Here is an 18,274-nt window from a genome sequence, read left to right on the forward strand (position 1 = left end):
TCTGAAACCATAAGTTATAGGTCAGCTGCTGTTGTTGATCTATGACAGTGGAGAGAATTTCCTTATCAGGAGCTCCCTGTGCTAATAAAGTACAGGTCTGATTCAGAAACATAGTTTAAAAAACCAAATTAATCAAAGAAATGTCTGTTTACTGACGTTCACATATGATTTATTTTTAAATTAAGAAATGGTCAGTACTTAGGTGACTGGCCAAATATGCAGTAACCTTCAATAAGGTTTCATAATCCCTCATTTTATCTCCATATTTTGTAATTGCTTTTTGAGAATGGATGAGGATATGAGCAAATGTCAGACTTTGAAAAAGATGACTCACTTCAATTTGAAGAAGAAAGACTTACTAGAAGGCTACTGGTATAGGAGTGGCATTTGACACTAAAGAGAAGTTTTTGATGTGTAGAATATTCAAACAGGGCCTTAGATTAAAGTAAATGATTTACTTCTATTTACTTCTATGTGTTGTTGTTCAGTCATATCAGTCGTGTCCAACTCTTCATGACCCCATTTGGGATTTTCTTGGTGGAGATACTGGAGGGATTTACCATTTCCTTCTCCAGCTCATTTTACAGATGAGGAAACTGAGGCAAACAGGGTTAAGTGATTTGCCCAGAGTCACACATCTAATAAGTGTTTGAGCCCAGATTTGAACTCATGAAGATGAATTTTCCTGACTCCAGGCCTAGCACTCTATTTACTGAGTCACCTAGTTGCCCATTACTATGTGTAAATATGACCCAATAAAGAAACCATTTTTAAAAACTTGGCAAATAGTCTGGAGCTTATAAATCAGTATCTAGAGATTGAAATAGAACAAAAGCATTAATTTCTAGATACCGTATTTAGCACAGATTTTTTTTTTTGGTCAGTATTTGTCAAAAACAATCCAGGACATCTCAGAGCCAGAATTAATTAATTATTTCCTTTTGGAAATGAGGCTTTCTAAAACATCTTCCCATGCAGTTCACCTGTTTTTACAGAGAATCCAAGGACTTCACATCAGCCAGTCTTTAAGCATGTTTGGACAATCAATATCTGGAGGCATCGATGCAGATCATAATGGATACCCAGGTGAATGAAAATATTTAAGGTTTTTTTTTTCATTTTGGTCTTTTTTTTTAAGAGGGGGGAAAGCAGGACAGTTGGGGTTAAGTGACTTGCCCAAGGTCACACAGCTAGTAAGTGTTAAGTGGCTGAATCTGGATTTGAACTCAGGTCCTCCTGACTCCAGGGCCAGGGCTCCACTCACTGAGCCACCTAGCTGCCCCGAAAATGTTTGTTTTATACATGTAAATAAGACAGTTGGTAGGTGTTTTGTCACAAATGATACAAGACTCATCTGGAAAAACCTAGTCAAGATTTTACTGACTTACAAAATTGGATTGCATTTAGAGAATGGACCAGGTGCTTTCTCTAAAATAACAGGATTTCTGGAGGAAGCCCGGCTTTCATTACAACTTGATTATCTTCCCTGTCTCAGTGCAGTGGAAAGAGGACTGGTTTAGGGTCAGGTGACTTGGGATTCTGGTTCTACCTGGTTCTCTCTTATTCTTTGTCTTCTTTTAGGCAAGTCACTTAGCTTTAAGTCTTATTTTCCTTATAAAAAAAAGAGGGAGGGGAACTGGATAATTTCTGAGATCCCTTCCAGTTCTAAATTCCAAGATCCTGTGAATCCTGGTACTATATTTGTGTGTAGTGGATAGACCATTGAGCTTGGAATCAAGGAATCATCTTTCTGAGTTCAAATACAACCTCGACACTTACTAGCAGTGTGACCCTGGGCAAGTCACTTAACTCAGTTTGCCTCAGTTTCCTCATCTGTAAAGTAAGCTGGAGAAGGAAATGGCAAATTACTCCATTATCTTTGCCAAGAAAAGCCCAAATGGGGTCATGAAGAGTTGGACATACTTAAAACAACTGAACAATAGCAACTATGCCTGTGACCTCAGAAAATTCACTTGACGTCTCTCGGCTTCAGTTTCCTTAACTGTTAAATGATGGGACTAGACTAGATGATTTCTAAGCATTCTTCCAACTTTAAATCTATGATCTATGGTCCTTTGGATAGCTGGTTTCAAAAGAACTAAAAAGCAGATTTAAAAGTTAGTACATCTTAATAAGAAGAGATCAGGAAGGCAGAAAAGAGAGAATTCCTGTGTGGAAGGTTCTAGCCTCATGGTTGAATGCTGATTCAGTTTTAACAAGCTCTTCTCTTTTACAAATACACTTATCATGATAAGAATGTGGGTCATTCTCAATGATCTCATTTAGGGTAAACACAATAGGTGTATTTTGAGATGTTATTATATCATGTCTAATTAATTATTTGTTAGTGGTGTTTTGATACAATGAAAAGGTGACTGTGCCATACAGTATTCATGGCTGAAAAGTAGTTCCTTTTGACTAATAGTGATCATCAATCTGTGTCCATTTTTTCCCCCTTCCAGATGTAGCTGTTGGTGCCTTTTGGTCTGATTCTGCTGTGGTGCTGAGGTGAGGCTGATACGTTTCAGTGCCTAAAGACAATTGGCTTAATTGTAAATAATGAGAGACAGTTTTTAAAATTAGCAAGGTGATTGTGATCTCATAATGCTCTTTATGGTATTTTCAACTTTAGTCGTTGACCTTGAAGATTTTTCATCAGAATTGTATGCTTAAATAAATGTCTTCATGTCGAATTCAAATCTTTTAATGAATTTTTAAGTGAATTATTAACTTAGGTTCAGTTCATGAAGCAGTTGTCTATATATGTATATGCAGACATTAGTGAAATAACTGCTTGATATTATGACTGCCACTTTTTAAAGGCATAGGCATTAATGGATCTCCTTAATGATACATCACTCTATAATTAAAATTGTTCACTTTATTTCCCTCGTAGGACAAGACCTGTGGTGATTGTTGAGGCTTCTTTAAAACATCCTCAGTCAGTGAACCGAACTAAGTTTGAATGTAGTGAAAATGGACAGCCTTCTGTATGTATGGACCTGACCCTCTGCTTTTCATATAGAGGCCGAGAAGTCCCGGGCTATATTGGTAAGTCTGCTTTTATGTATTTATGTCCATGAATACGTGCTTCTCACTGCACCATTTAAATATTTGCCAATTAGTGTTGGTCTTGAAGTGTCAAGAATCCCTTGAGAGCAGATACTTAGTACTTAGTTGCTCTGTATCTTCTTCCTCTTTGTTCCCTACCCTTGTGAAGCAAATGAGTGATGAGAAAGAGGTTACCATGTAGGCTCCATAGGTGGAACCCAAAGAGAAGGTTCCTCTCACAAGTATATTGTGGAACAACCAACTTCGATGGTATCTGGAAAGTCCATTTATAATCACAAGGTGCCACCAAAGCTCATTTATAGTAGGCTGCCATATTTTTCAGTTATTGGGCTGCATTGACAAGATGGATTGATGGGAAGAAAGCATTTTTATAGGGGCCAGCCAGGTTTTATCATTGAAGCTTTGATGGGATATAAGTTCAGAACAAAACTCTAATTTAAATAAAGAACAGCCTGCTTCTTAATGATTTATTATGACAACAAACCAGCTTCTGGGAGCAGGGCCAGTTACATTCTAAATATCCGGTTCTCAGTTATATGTACTAAAAGGAGAGCATTGATGTGAACAATCCAAAATGATGGATAATCCAAAAATCACTTATATTTGACTGTAAATATATGATGAGTTTCATAGATAATATTCTAGTATTTATACATAAAATCTGATTATTTATGTTCCTAATTACTTTATATAGAGGCAAATAATAAAGTAGTGTGAATTTGAGAAGACACGGAAGGAGTAGCATTGTGTGTGTGTGTGTGTGTAAGCCTGTGTTTATACAAATAATTCACAAATTTTCTAGTTCACATATAATAAAAAGTTGACAGTAAAAATCAAAGGCTACCATTCCAACCAAAGGATCATCTTAAATTATAGATCTCATAGAGTATGTGAGAGCAGAAAGACAAACTAGAAGTTATCCCCTTCATCCTCTCCATTATAGAGTTTAGAAAACTGAGAGACCCAGAGAACTTAAATGACTGAGCTAAAGCCAAACATCAAGTTAGTGGCAAAACTAGAACTGGGATCAGCCAACACTGAGGGATTTCTCAGTGACTACCTGCTATCACTATAGATACAGCTAACATTAAATCAGATTGATGATTAAATGACATAATATTTGCAAAGTATTTAGTATAGTGCCTGACATGGAGTAAGTACTATTTAAATGCTTATTTCATTCCCTTCCCTAACATATAGAAGGTCAGAACAACAACAATTGAGTCAAAATTAAATTGTAATGGAAGTGGAATGAGATAAGAATGATTCTCATATTTTTTTACATATTCCCCAACTTGGGAGATCAGATGCAATGCCAGTAGTTGTCTGGAAACATCCCAGTTCAGTACTTCTTGCTATGGTTGTCCAACAAGAACGTGAGGGAATTTCAGTAGGGGCCACAAGAAGGAAGGAAGAGAGGGAGGGAAAAAGGAAGGAAGGAAGGGGGAGGGAGCAAAGAAGGAAGGAAGGAAACATTTGTTAATTGCCTACTACATGCCAAGCACTGTGCTGAGCTTCATAAATATTATCTCATTTGATTTTCACAGGTAGGTGCTATTATTATACACATTTTACAGTTGAGGAAACTGAGGCAAACAGAGGACAGATTCCTTGTCAGACTGTAGTCAGAACTGTCGTTTAGAGGAGGTGGGTCATTCACCCAGAGTTAATGACAAAGTAATACATAAAAGCCAGTTTTTTGATGTTATCCTGTTGACATTATATTTTTTTTCCTTTATGAGTTCTCTTTCTTTCCTTTGTACCCCTCATTTACTATTGATAGAAAAGTTCTCCTAAATGCAGCCCAGAGATCTCATATATAACTCCTTCATCTCATATATAAGATCGAAGATCTGCATTGCTACAGGTACATCTTTTGTATTTACTTGCCTAAGAAGAGCTCCAAGGGAGACAATGCATGACGATGCATATTGAATAAAACTAGCATATTTTTTTGCTTTTTTTTTTTTGGAGGGGCAATTGGGATTAAGTGACTTACCCAAAGTCACACAGCTAGTAAGTGTTAAATGTCTGAGGCTGGATTTGAATTTAGGTCCTCCCGACTCCAGAGCTCAGACTCTATTCACTTCTCCACCTAGCTGCCCCCAAACAAGCACTTTTTGAGTCTTACTAGAAGTGGTTTGCTCTCTTTCCTTCACTCCCTCTTTGCATTTTACACTGAATGGATTGGTTCAGTCCCATTTACCTACAAAAGCTTCCACTGAACTAAGATTTGGAAACTAGATTTTACCCAGAATAGCTTGGTCTCTGCTATTTTAACATTAAATGCTGGTTGTGCACCTCCGTTGGTACACATCAGTCTTGGGAAAAAGTGGATGAAATGATTATCTCTTTTTTTGTAGATTGTTATTTCTTTTTTTTTTTTTAAGCAATCGGGGTTAAGTAACTTGCTCAAGGTTACACGGCCAGTTATTTCTGGGTGTGGTGCTGAGTATCTGAGCCCGGATTTGATCCAGGTCATCCCGACACTGGAGCCGGTGCTCTTACTCGCTGAGCCACCTGGCCGCCCCTAGATTGTCATTTCTAAAAGATAAACTAGCATTTTGGGAAATGTGCTAATTTTTTCAGACTCTCTTGAGGGCATGATTACTCAAGTGCATTACATAGTACTGTAGTGAGCTAGAAGAGCTAGTTCATCTCCTAAAATACTTTATTTCCACTCAATAGGATGATTTATTTAATTTGGGTATGCACATTTTTATAGCCCTTTGGGTATAGTTCTAAATTGCTCTCCAGAATGGTTGGATCAGTTGACAACTACATCAAGAATGCATTAGTGTTGCAATTTTCCCACATCTCCAACTTTTATCATTTTCCTATTTTGTCATGTTAGGCAATCTGATAGGTGTGATGTGATATCACAGAGTTGTTTTGATTTGCATCTTTCTAATCAATAATTATTCAGAGCATATTTCACATGAATATAGATAGCTTTAATTTCTTCATCTAAAATTGCCTGTTCATATCCTTTGAACATTTATTAATTAGGGAATGACTTGTATTCTTATAAAGTTGACTCAGTTCTCTATATCTTTTAGAAATGAGGCCTGTATCAGAGACACTGGCTGTAAAAATTGTTTTCCAGCTTTCTGCTTCCCTTCTAATCTTGGTTACATTGCCTTTGTTTGTACAAAAACTTTTTAATTTAATGTAATCAAAATTATCCATTTTACATTTCATAATGTTCTCTATCTCTTGTTTGGCCATAAATTCTTCTCTTCTCCATAGATCTGACTGGTAAACTATTCCATGCTCTCCTTATTTGCTTATAGTCTCACCCTTATATCTAAATCATGTACCCATTTTGACCTTATCTTGCTTTATGGTGTAAGATGTTGGTCTATGCCTAGTTACAGTCATAGTTTTTAATGAAACAATATGTCAGTCCCTTTTAGCTTTCACGTAAATAATTTTGCGTGTGCATCTTAACAATTTTTTTCTTAAATCTTTCAAATGTTCTCAAAAGTCCATTTGATGAAGAACATGAGATATTTATGTAATGTCTAGTGCAACATTAAACATCATTATTGTCAACAATAGTAAAGTATACAGATTAATTAATGTTAGTTACTTTTGGAGAATTTCATGGCTATCCTTTCTTTGATGTTGCAGTTTTGTTTTACAACATGAGCCTGGATGTGGGCAGAAAGGCCGAGACCCCATCAAGATTTTACTTTTCTTCTAATGGAACATCTGACGTGATTTCAGGAACCATCAATGTATTCAATGTTACAGAAAACTGCAAGAAGCATCAGGCATTTATGCGGGTAATGTGACCTATTTTCTGTTACTAATAAAATATAAGCCCTTATATTATACCTTATACCTTATCAAAATGATATCTTTTATAGGATGTAATCCAGTGAAATTGATCTTTTCCTGTAAGCTACTAGAGTGAAACTGAATCATATACATAATATAGTTGTATGTTATGTACATGAGATAACCCAGGCCTATTCATTAAAAATCCATCTTTCCGTCCCTTTTGTTTCATATACATTATTCAGTGGAATGATATATGGTGAAGTGCTTCATAAACTGTGAACACTATGCAGATGTCAGGTTCTATAACTCTAGTCTACGTAAATCAGGTTTACTGTATTACCCATCCATGTAAACATCATTACAGGGGGTGTCGGTTTAGAACTCTGTTTGTAATTTCACTTCTCTTGTTCATAACCTTGCCTGGAGGTGTACAGAGTCCTTGGTTCAGCTTAGGACTCAGAAATAGCCCAATGGAGCCAGTCCTTCTCAGTGTTTGTATTTGTTTCTTTGGGCCTCTGATGAAGCTGTGGCCAGCAGGGCTGTTTGGGGATAGGTTCTTTGACTTCATGCCAGAATTGTCAGTGTAGTTGGGGCCCAAAGAGTTGTAGCCAGTGCTTGTCACTGTCATAGTGGAGTTTGTGACACTTTTCGAAAATGGAAACAATTATGCCTAAACTACCAATCACATTTTTTTATATTAGTCAAATGTCAGAATAGAAAGCATTGCCAGTGTTTTGTTTTGTTTTGTTTTTATCAAAGAATGGTGCATCTATTGTCACATTATCTCTTGTAACAAACACACACAGAAAACTTAAACTGTCCCCAGAAGCCCTTTCTAGGATTTCAAACACCAGCCTCAGCTTAGAACTTAATTTTCTCTAAGGTACTTATTCTAAACAAATGCAAACAAACACAAAGAATCCAATATACTATTAAATGCTAAGAGCAGTAATCTCCAATGTTATTTCCCTTAATGGTTTTTATTCTAGTACTAGTGCAAAGCTATTGGAGGGTAGAGCTCCAAAGGCATAGGATGACATTAACCTAACAATCACTTGTATGGTGGGGATTAAGTAGGTTCTATTTTTAATCGGTCATAGCTATAGTTTTTCAGAGCCTTAATCAGTTTTAGTGACAAATATTGGAGTTAAAAAAAAAAAAACTAAGGGAAAGGTCCAATGTGCCATTTCGAGGGGACTCTGGTTTGAATTAGTAAACAAAAGGCACATTGAAAAAGCTTTTTCTCCACGTTCTCCTACCTGTCTTACTATTGCAGATGAAGAAAGATTCTTGGAATTTGTGCATGTACTTCAGAATGCATCTCTAGTTGAGATCAAAGGGAATCCATAGGTCCTCATCTGGCTTCACATGTATATTGTATCCTTAGCATAGGTTCTGAGGAGGAAAGAGAAAACGGCAAACTTTAGTGACCACAGTATTTTACTGGATGCTCCTACCCCCCACTCCCACCACATCTTTTATGTAATCTGTCAGATTGGCATCTCCTGAATTGATTTCTCTTGTTTCCCAATTAAAACCAGTGGGCTGGAGTGGACTCATTTATTCTATTATTTGAAGCAGTGAATGTATGTTTTGAAAATGTCATAGATTTTTAAAATTTTCTGAATGCAATCAAAAGAAGTGAATTCTGTCTTCATTTTTTATTTTAGAACCAAAGCTGTGATTTTCCTGCAGATACAAAACTTTCATCTCTATTATAAGAGTTATATAAAGAAGATTAAATTGTACCAGTTTGTTAAGGCCTATAAAACATTTGGAGTTAAAAGGTCATAGACAGTGAGTTGCTTTGAAATTAGTAGGATTATTAATTTTAAAGCTCCAGATGTTAGAGCTACCGTAATATTTGTATTCTGTAGATGAGTTTTCGACATAAGGAGAATTTCCCCCATGAGTCTGGAGTGCTCATCACTTGTGTTGTCACTTCCCCCCCCCCCCCCACCACATACACACTCCTTCATTGAATCCCAGAGGCTTCATAGGACAGAGGCAATTGGACTTTAGACCTCCCATTTTATGAAATCATTCCACAGCCCAGTTTAATTTTGGTAAATCAGAAGATTGCTTTGTTAATTGATTATAGTATTTGGAACTGTTTGGCTAACTCTGTGCAATGGAAAACTACCTGAGACTTTTGATGAGCAAAAACTTCATTGCAATTCTGATGGAAGCACTAAAATATTCAAAATATTCACAAACACTTGGTGAGGCTGTTTTCTATACTACATGGAGAAATTTATTTTCCTTCTTCCCAGTAGAATTTCTGCTGAGGATATTGGGGATTTCTTTGGACCAGGTATGCCTACCAATTTACCCATCTGCTACTCAATCAAATCAGTGGAGTGGGTACTCTTCATATTAATCAGAAGAGCATGGCTTCTTTTTTCTTATATAGGAACAGCTCTCTCTCCCCCTCCCCTTATTTCCTAGGCAGAGGCACACGGACTCCTGAAAATAAGATTTTATTGGTCTGATCCTGTTAGCTTACAAACCTCTCAAATCTGCCTTCTCAAAGGTTTACTAATTTCAATTGTATATACACACCCTCAATATAGTAAGCAATTTATGTTAGAATATAGAAAATGTATGTAGTATAAAGAAGAAAATCTTCATTAGTTTCTCTCTACTTTTTTTAAAGAACAAATTAGACTAATATACTTAATGTATGTTTATATATTTCTCCTGAAATAGTAGCATAGGCTAATTTTATATCAGCATTACTTCTGCTGGTGTCAATGCCTATCTGAAAGGAGGCCTTGTTCTGTAGCTAATTCTTTAGTTTACATGTCTTATATTCTCTTTTAGACTTTAAGTAGGTAATTAACCAACGTTTATTGTAAAAATGTTGTTTAGAGTACCCTTCAAGTATAAGCCCAGAGCTGCCAGATTAGTCAACTGAGGATGAATATCCTATATGTCATGATTATCAGAATGTTTACACCTTCTATGGTGTTTTCTAATTCTGGGAAGGTTAACTCAAGGATGAACTGGTAAACATTTAACAACCAGCTCTCCATGGGGGGAAAGCATACATGAAACATTTTTAAGCTTAATATGCAATATTAACATTTTTTTTTCACCACTTTCTTAGGTCTGGAGTGTCTTCCAGTGCAGCTTTCATTCCCCTTTGCTGACTCAGCTCTGAGTCCTTTCCTGAGCATCTTCTCTTCCCCTCTTGCCCTGTTCCCCAAAAGCAACCAGCCCAAACTCTTCTGGTACTGCCTCAGTCATACTTAGAGTCAAGCTTGGAGTCAAGCTTGCAGGAATCTCAGGCCCTCTTAGAATTTGAAGAATCATTGTGGACTCTACCTTCCAGAAGCTCCCACAGCTATTCCTCCTTTTACCAGCAGAGATATCTTCAAAAGCTTGCTATTCTATCAACCCCTTCTTAGAGTGAGCTGGCAGTGTCTACTAATTGACTTTCTATTCTTTGTAATATATTGAAATCATGAAAGGGAGTGTGGTATAGTGCAAAGAGAGTTGGCCTAAAAAACAGAAAACTCTGGGTTTGAATTCCACTTCTGCCACATTCTATTTATGTGACCTTGGGCAGGTCTTTTAACTCATGAGGCTATGCATTAAAGTTCAAGGGCCAACCTGCCTTAGTATAAGGGACTCCCCTGCATACATGAAATCATAAATTTGATTAAAGAAAAATTTGGGTGCCAGAACTAGAGTTCTGGCCTGGAGTCAGCAAGATTCATTTTCATAAGTTCAAATCTAACCTTAGATATTTACCAGCTCTTTGACTTAGCCAAATCACTTAATCTATGTGCCTCAGTTTCCATATCTGTAAAATAAGCTAGAAAAGGAAATGGCAAACCACTCCAAGAAAATCCATCAATGGGACAGAGTCAGATACAACTGAAAATGACTGAACAACAATTCTTTTTTTTTTTGCCTTTTGGGGTTAAGTAACTTGCCCAAGGTTACATGGCTAGTATTTTTTTGTGTGGGTGTTAAGTGTCTCAGGCTGGAACCAAACTCGGATCCTCCTGACTCCAGGGCCAGCGCTTTACTCACTGCACCACCTAGCCACCCCTGAACAACAATTCTTAACGATCTAATGGTATTATGAAATAATTGTCACTTACTGAAAGTGCTTGTTGAATTGAACAAACACATCATGGTGAAGTGGGAAAGGGTTCTGAAGTTGGAAGTCAATAAAACCCAAGTTTGAATCTTGACATTTACTACCTCTCTGTGTGTCAATTTCCCTATCTTTAAAATGGGGAAACTAGCTTTACCTCACATGGTCACTGTGAGGAACAAATGAAATAAAGCACATAAAATACATTGGAAAACTTTAAAATGCTATTAGCATTACAGTTTTACATTACTGAAAGAATGCAAAGGAATTCAGATACCAGACCTGTAGTCACATGTAACCTCCCTCCCCCTAATAGCTCACCATTTGACCAAATTACAGGAATACTTGTCTACAGTGAAGCTCTAGGATTCCCTGCAAATGCAAAGTTCCATGCAAACTAAACAGAAGATAATAGAAAGACAGTGGGACTTAGTTCTCTTTTTGTTTGACCCATGTGCCAATTGCCATGGCTGTAGTGTGCATCATTTTAGGTAATTGTCCATAAAAAATGTAGCATAGCAATTTTATTACTTTTAATACAGATATCACCCTAGCACTTTGACTTCTTTTTCCTCCAAAATCTTAATTAGTAATCTGAAGACATGTTTTGGTACTGAAGCTTCATTCCTTATACAGAACTGTTAAAGTTAAGTAAGTGTGACTGTCTGTCGAGTAAAGTCCCTGCAAGAGTGTATGTGCATTTTTTCTATATTGTGAGAAAAGAATAATTAATAGCTAATTAGGATAATGGAAGTAATATACAGCAGATGCAGAGAAGACCTTGTGGAAAATTAGTATGAATTAGATCACATGTGATTTGGTCAAAGCAAGCTAGTTGAAAAGAATTAAAGCAATGGACATGTGAAGGGATGATCAGTGACTGTCTATCTCCCACACCTGGGGAATAATTTAATCAAGTTTGCTATTGTAAAATTTAGTGCTTCAAGCTGTTCCATTTTCACAAGTAGATAACTTGGGATTTGGACCTTGATTTGCAGCATTCTTGTATAGTCAAGGTTTCATGTTAAAATTATCACTTGCTGAGTGACTTAACAAAATTAGATATATAGCTATGTTATATGTGTGTGTATATATACACATACACACATTATATATACATATATGTAGATATGTGTGTATAAAAATATGGAAACGTGGAAACAAAAAACCCTCACCTCTTAGTTCTTTGATTCATACTAGACATCTCCCAGATGCTAAATTAAGTCAAAAGAAATGCAAGATGAACAAATTAGCTCAAAAGAAATGTGAGATGTGCAGATTTAGAGAATCCACCCCCAAATGTTCTCATGGACTATTTGTGTCCAACCTGTGGCAGAGCATTCTGAGCTTGTATTGGTCTGATTAGCCACAGTCAGATGCATTGTAATTTGACTCTAATATGGTGAATGAAGGACAACAGCCAATCAACCAACCAATTAATAGAATGAGTCATATATTATGCTTCCATTATCACCTGGCTTCCAACCAGAATTCATGGCAGAGGTCTCTTGGTTTCCTGTCTCCCCAACCTATCCATCCCCTTCCTCTTTACAAACTATAATCACTTAGTAGGCTCTGCCTCAGTCAAACTGAGCCCTTTTAAATACCTTAGCTTGAAAAGACCAAGGATCCCCAATGCATCCTGAGCCATCTCCAGTAGTCCTGATCCATATCTGGCCACTGGACCCAGATGACTCCACAGGAGAAAGTGAGGCTGGTGACATTGCACAACAGTCCTTCACTTAAATCCAACTCATTTACTTGTAATGGTATCACCTCCTTGATGTCATGGTCCTCTTCAAGAAGGAAGGACAAACAGCAGCAGCAGCAGCAGCAAGAAAGCCAGTGTGGCATAGTAGAGAGCTTTCCTGAGAGCCAAGAGATCTAGGATCAAGTCCTTCCCAGATCCATATTGGCTGTGGGAGCTTAGGCAAGCCTTCTAACTTCTTTGTGTTCTTTACAACTGTTTGAGATTTTAAGGAGGAGAGAAGGTGTCAACCTACACAAGTGGGTAGGGAGAATTACCTGTATCTATAAGATCATAGGTCTATTCCTCTCCCTAGCCATATAAATTATCAATCAGAGTTCTTTGTTTTTAAGAAATCTGACTTCTCTACCTTTTTTGATGGCTAGTAAAATTTGTAATGAATGCATGTTCATTTTACTATATAAAGTAAGACAAGAAGAAGAAAACTTTATTTAATGTAATATAAAGTTGGAGCAATAGATTCTGTATGATAGTTTTACTGTTCTGCAAGTTGCTTGATCAGCAGTGTGCGATAGGGGTTTAGAGAAAATCAGACTTGGAGTCAGAATGACCTGGGCTAAAGAGCTGTCCCTGACACATACTGAATGTGGAACTTTGAGCAAATCTCTCAATCTCCATGGTAACTCTCTAAGCCTATAAATTAAAAATGGAGATGAATTGCCAATCTACATCTGTAGATAATGCAGCCTTTTGACCGAGTCCAAGTTTTACAGGACAAATTCTTTCATTAAGGAGGTTTGTTCTGTGAAGTTTGGATTCAGTCAAAGGGCCACACTTGAAGACCTCACCTGTGGACTCCAGGTTGCAGGTTCCCCACCCCTGTTAGATACCTCTTACTCCCAACCCAAGGCAATGTACCAAAGGCTGGGGACATAAAGACAAAAACCAGTCCCTTTCCTCGAGGAGCTCACATTTTAGTAGGAAGACAACAATATAAAGAATTCTGAATGGTCATACCTTCTGTATTTCCTTTGTGATAGGAGCATTTCCTAACATCATCTCCAATTATTCTATAATAATTACCTCCAATTATTTTATTCTGTAAATATCTTGTATATATATATATATATATGTTTTTATATTGTCTCCCCCATTAGAATGTGAGTTCCTTGTGAGCAAGGACTATCATTTGCCTTTCTTTAAGTCCTCAACATAATAGGTACTTAATAAATTCTTAACTCACTAACATTAGAACAAATTCTACTCTTCTATTGTGAGAGAGAGAGAGAGAGAGAGAGAGAGAGAGAGAGAGAGAGAGAGAGACACGAAAATCTGGCCTACTGACACTAATCTGTGAGAAGTTTATGTCTTAGTATAATGACATGAATTTATGTCATTCCTCTGAAGAGTTCCCCTAGTATAAATGTTAACCCCAATTACATTTTCAGTAACTATGTAGTCTACTGAAAGCCCCTGAGCCTATTTTCTTTAATGTTCCATGTGGGCTTTATTGAACTGCCATCTTTTTTTTTTTTATTACATCCACTTTTGAAATTAGAAACCCTCTCAATTAAAATATTGTAATTTAGAAGTAGAGGGTCAGAATAGGCATTTAAATTTAAATTGCAACTATAGTAAAGGCAGCTAAGGCTGTGACCAGTTCTATAAACATATTACAATAGCAATACTTCTAATTTTAGTAACATAGTAATAATTCTAAAGCAGAGTTAGGAGGGCTGTATATTGCCTACCAGGCTCCCATGGAAGCTGCCTAGAGACATATGTCCTTGTTGATTTGTAACTTCCCCTTCCATGGTTTGGGATCACTTAGATTTTTAACTTGGGTTGTGTTTTATAAAATTTAGAGACCCTCATAGTTGGGTTTTAGACTTATGACCCATGGGCCTATATAGCAGATATCTAATTAAATTGATAACTTAATTCAATTGAAATCATCCACCCAAATTACTTAATTAGGAATTCAAATATTCAATATTCATATGGATCTGTGAAGTCATCAATGTGGGCATTCCCTGCAGATGGCAGCTTATCCATATCTGCCTATTCCCTGTGATTTTTGTCTTTGACCTCGAATAATTTCATTACAGCATATTCACCCAAAGTACATGAAGTTGTGAGGCATATTCACCCAAAGTACATGAAGTTGTGAGGATACCGGTGGAGTATTAGGGCAGTCTATAAGTCATCTTTTGTTGCTAGCATGTGACCAGCTTATCATCTTTGTTATTCATACATATCCTTGATGACATCATTTGCTTTGGTTCTCCTTTGTAATGTCTTTTATTTATTTAGTTTTGCAATTATAAATTGCTGCAATACTTTCTATGGGTGCACCTCACCATTTAAAATGTTTAGCCTGTTCTAGGCCTTGTTAGGTTGATTTTGCTCGAACATCTCTCTTGAAATTCAATGTGATATAGCTTATTCGAACCCTCCCTTGACTTTGGGTGATACTCATTTTGAGTTCTTTAGTCTCTATGACTCACAGCCATGTAATACCTGTAGAATATTGAGATATACAAAAAATGTTTTTGTTTCAAGGAGATGTTTGGTACAAGTAAAATAACTTTCCAATTTGCCAAAGGCAATCTCTTATGTTATCTTTTTTTCCTTTATTACTGACCCAATTCACAGTGTTTGCTTATCTAACTGGCTAACTTGTCTAACTGTGTAGACAACTGGAATTCTTCATCAATTTCATTTTTCCAGAATGGATAGTTAGACAGAATCTTTCTGAGTGTTTAAATATGAATGCCATCTAAGACATTCTACAGCATTTTAGGGTTTGATGCATTTAGCAAAATGCCATCCTCAAACAGGAGTGTCAGGAACATTCAGATGATTCATCATCTCTAAGGAATTCCCTTTTGACTTGAACTTGGAATAGACTACATTAATTCAGTCCTTTATAGAGGAAAAGAATACATAACCTGATCATGGTCTTGATGCTCTGGGAAACCCTCATTGATCTCAAGGGAGGCTGTTTAATGAATCCAATAAGGTTTAGAGAAAGATTTGACATTTAGTTTCTCAGTTAAGAATTTTGTATATTTTAAAACAGAGAATGCCTCTACCCATTGAAATGATTCAGTTATCATAGGCAACAATGGCCATTAGGGAGCAACTTGATTTTCTATAAAATAAAACAATCAAATCAGATTGGTATACCTATGAATAAAACTCTCTTCACTTCCTCAAAATCAAATTCTATGTGGTGTCATGGACACTCTTCTCTAGTTGGCATAGAATAATGGAAAGACCACTAGAATTGGACTGGAGAATTAACATGGAATTCTACTTGAGCAAATCATTTGTAATCCTCTGGAAAAGAGGAAACATCTTTAGAAAGGTGGATGACCTACTCCATCCGTCCAGTTTTACAGTAGTATTCCCTTCTATGGAAAGGGAAGTAATATATAAATAGCATGATCGCCTTTTTTGTTAAGAAAATTTTCATAATTTTATTTTATAACGAGGTATTGGAATATCTGAACAAATCAATATCTAGGCTGCACACACAGCTGCTGCTTTCTCCTTTAATTCTTTGAGTTACTAGAGCAACTAATCAGTACATTGAAACAAAGGACAGCCTTTTATATTACTTAGTCTTTCTAAAGTATTGCTGTTAACAACACAAAGTTCTCCTGTCAGCTAGTGTAACTTAATATTTTGTATAACACACTCAAACAGTGACACCACCACCACCATGATGGCCATCCACCATGGACTTGTAGGCTTGTATATGATATTTGGAGTATTTTAAGGGGTTTGTGGGGGAGAGAGTGTGTGGATAATATTAGGAAGAGGGGAGAGAAGGGAACGTTGTGGGGGCCTGGAGAAGAAGGGGGTTAGCCGAAGTTGTGCAGAACTAGCTTGACATGTTCTTGGTATAGACCCAAGCATCACTGATATTCATTAATAGAAATATTTGAAATGAAAAAAAAGGAATCCCTTGATGGTTCTCATCAGAATTTAGTTGTTCCACAACCATACATAGTATACAACTGCCAAGGGTGGGCTAGTTGTCCTGTGCCCTGATACTGTGTTGTTTTTTCTAAAATGGAAGGCTAGATAATTTCTCTTTGCTTTTGAATTGCTACCCTTCTCATGAAATGCAAGATGCATAAACATATATTGCTGTAAATTAGCTGCCATCATTATCAAGGGACTGGCAGTGGTGTTGCACAAAGATGGATCCAATATGCTCCCAAATCAGCTTACTCCATATTTTGGATCCTCACCCAGCAGCAGAACCTCATGGGGTGGCATAATGGCAGCAGTGGTGGTAGTATCAACTGAACACAGTCCTGGACTGACTATCTACCTAGATGACATAATCTCTAATTTTGAAGTCATAAATTTTGTTTTGTTTTGTTATGTTTGTTTTTGAGACTAGGTCTCCCTATCTTGCCCAGCCTGGGAGTACACAACTCATGGATTCAGTACCACTATTGGTTAGAAGTAGAGCTTTGACCTGTTCCATTTCTGACCTAGTCTTCTTAATTCCTTCTTGTACACTCTGGTGGTCCCCCTAATCCCAGTGGTTTACTGTATTGATGTTGGGTTTAGTGTAGACAGCCTATCAACTTTAATCCACTGCTGTTCAGATTTCCCGACCTCAAAGTATTCACTAGCCTCAGCCTACCTCAGTAGCAGGAATTACAGTGTGCCTGATCTTAGTTATGTTAAAAAAAAAGTTTTGGAAAAGAAATGGAGGGTCAGCTAGGGGGTGCAGTGAATACAGCACCGGCCCTGGAGTCAGGAGGACCTATTTGTGTTCAAATCCAGCCTCAGAAACCTGACACTTACTAGGTGTATGACCTTGGGCAAGTCACTTAACCCCTACTGCTTTGCCTTCCCCCCTCCAAAAAAAAGAAATGGAAAGAAAATATCTGGATTCCCTGTATTCTGCTTATTGTACCTTTTGTACAGGAAAAAAAATTCTTGTGGTTTGAGTTTTCTGTTGTGTTTGCATGTTTATTAAGTGAGTAATTAATAAAATTTCCAATTTTCTTAGAAAGATATAAGGGATATCCTCTCTCCAATTCATGTTGAAGCAGCTTATCATCTTGGGCATCACATGATCAGTAAAAGCATCACTGACGAATTTTCACCACTTCAACCAATTCTTCAGCAGAAGAAAGAAAAAGACATAATTAAAGAAAAGGTTGGAATGTTTCCCTTTACTTTCACTTTTTTAGTTGAAACTTTTAGGAATTTCATGTAACATAAAATAATGAGGAATTCTTTTATGTAAGCTCTTCCTTTAAAAAAATCTGTATATAATAATTCATATCTTGCCGTTTTACTGATGCTGTCCTTACAAAAAGTATAGATACAAAAAATAGATGTTTACAGGAACCACTTTAAATTTTCCTTTCTCTTTTTTTTATGCCTATTCTTTTCCTATCCCTTTTTTATATGGTATGGATTGGGGTTTTGTTTTTTTTTTTTTTTAGAAAATACATTAAATATATGATATGTGTATGGCAGTTTTCTATTTACTCTTTCCTATGAAGAATAGGTTAACAAAAAGAATCAAAGTGACACCTTTTATGTGTTAGAATTATTTGCTTACA

At 36.7% G+C, this 18,274-nt stretch overlaps 1 protein-coding gene and 1 pseudogene across 2 annotated transcripts in view; one reads left to right on the forward strand and one right to left on the reverse strand.

Moving 5' to 3' along the window:
* Positions 1-18,274, forward strand: part of ITGA4 (integrin subunit alpha 4) — a 96,691-nt gene that overhangs the window by 45,688 nt on the left and 32,729 nt on the right. For both annotated transcript variants that reach the window (XM_069068568.1, XM_069068569.1), the window contains 5 exons: positions 996-1,086; positions 2,463-2,508; positions 2,897-3,051; positions 6,706-6,860; positions 17,713-17,862. In XM_069068568.1, coding sequence (XP_068924669.1) covers positions 996-1,086; positions 2,463-2,508; positions 2,897-3,051; positions 6,706-6,860; positions 17,713-17,862 — 597 coding nt within the window. The remainder of the gene's footprint in view (positions 1-995; positions 1,087-2,462; positions 2,509-2,896; positions 3,052-6,705; positions 6,861-17,712; positions 17,863-18,274) is intronic.
* Positions 16,261-17,178, reverse strand: LOC138146575 (nuclear transport factor 2 pseudogene; annotated as a pseudogene).

This window comes from Petaurus breviceps, unplaced genomic scaffold (assembly GCF_028583685.1).
Source record: "Petaurus breviceps papuanus isolate PSGF00001 unplaced genomic scaffold, PetGlider_PUasm1.0 90763, whole genome shotgun sequence".
NCBI lineage: Eukaryota > Metazoa > Chordata > Mammalia > Diprotodontia > Petauridae > Petaurus > Petaurus breviceps.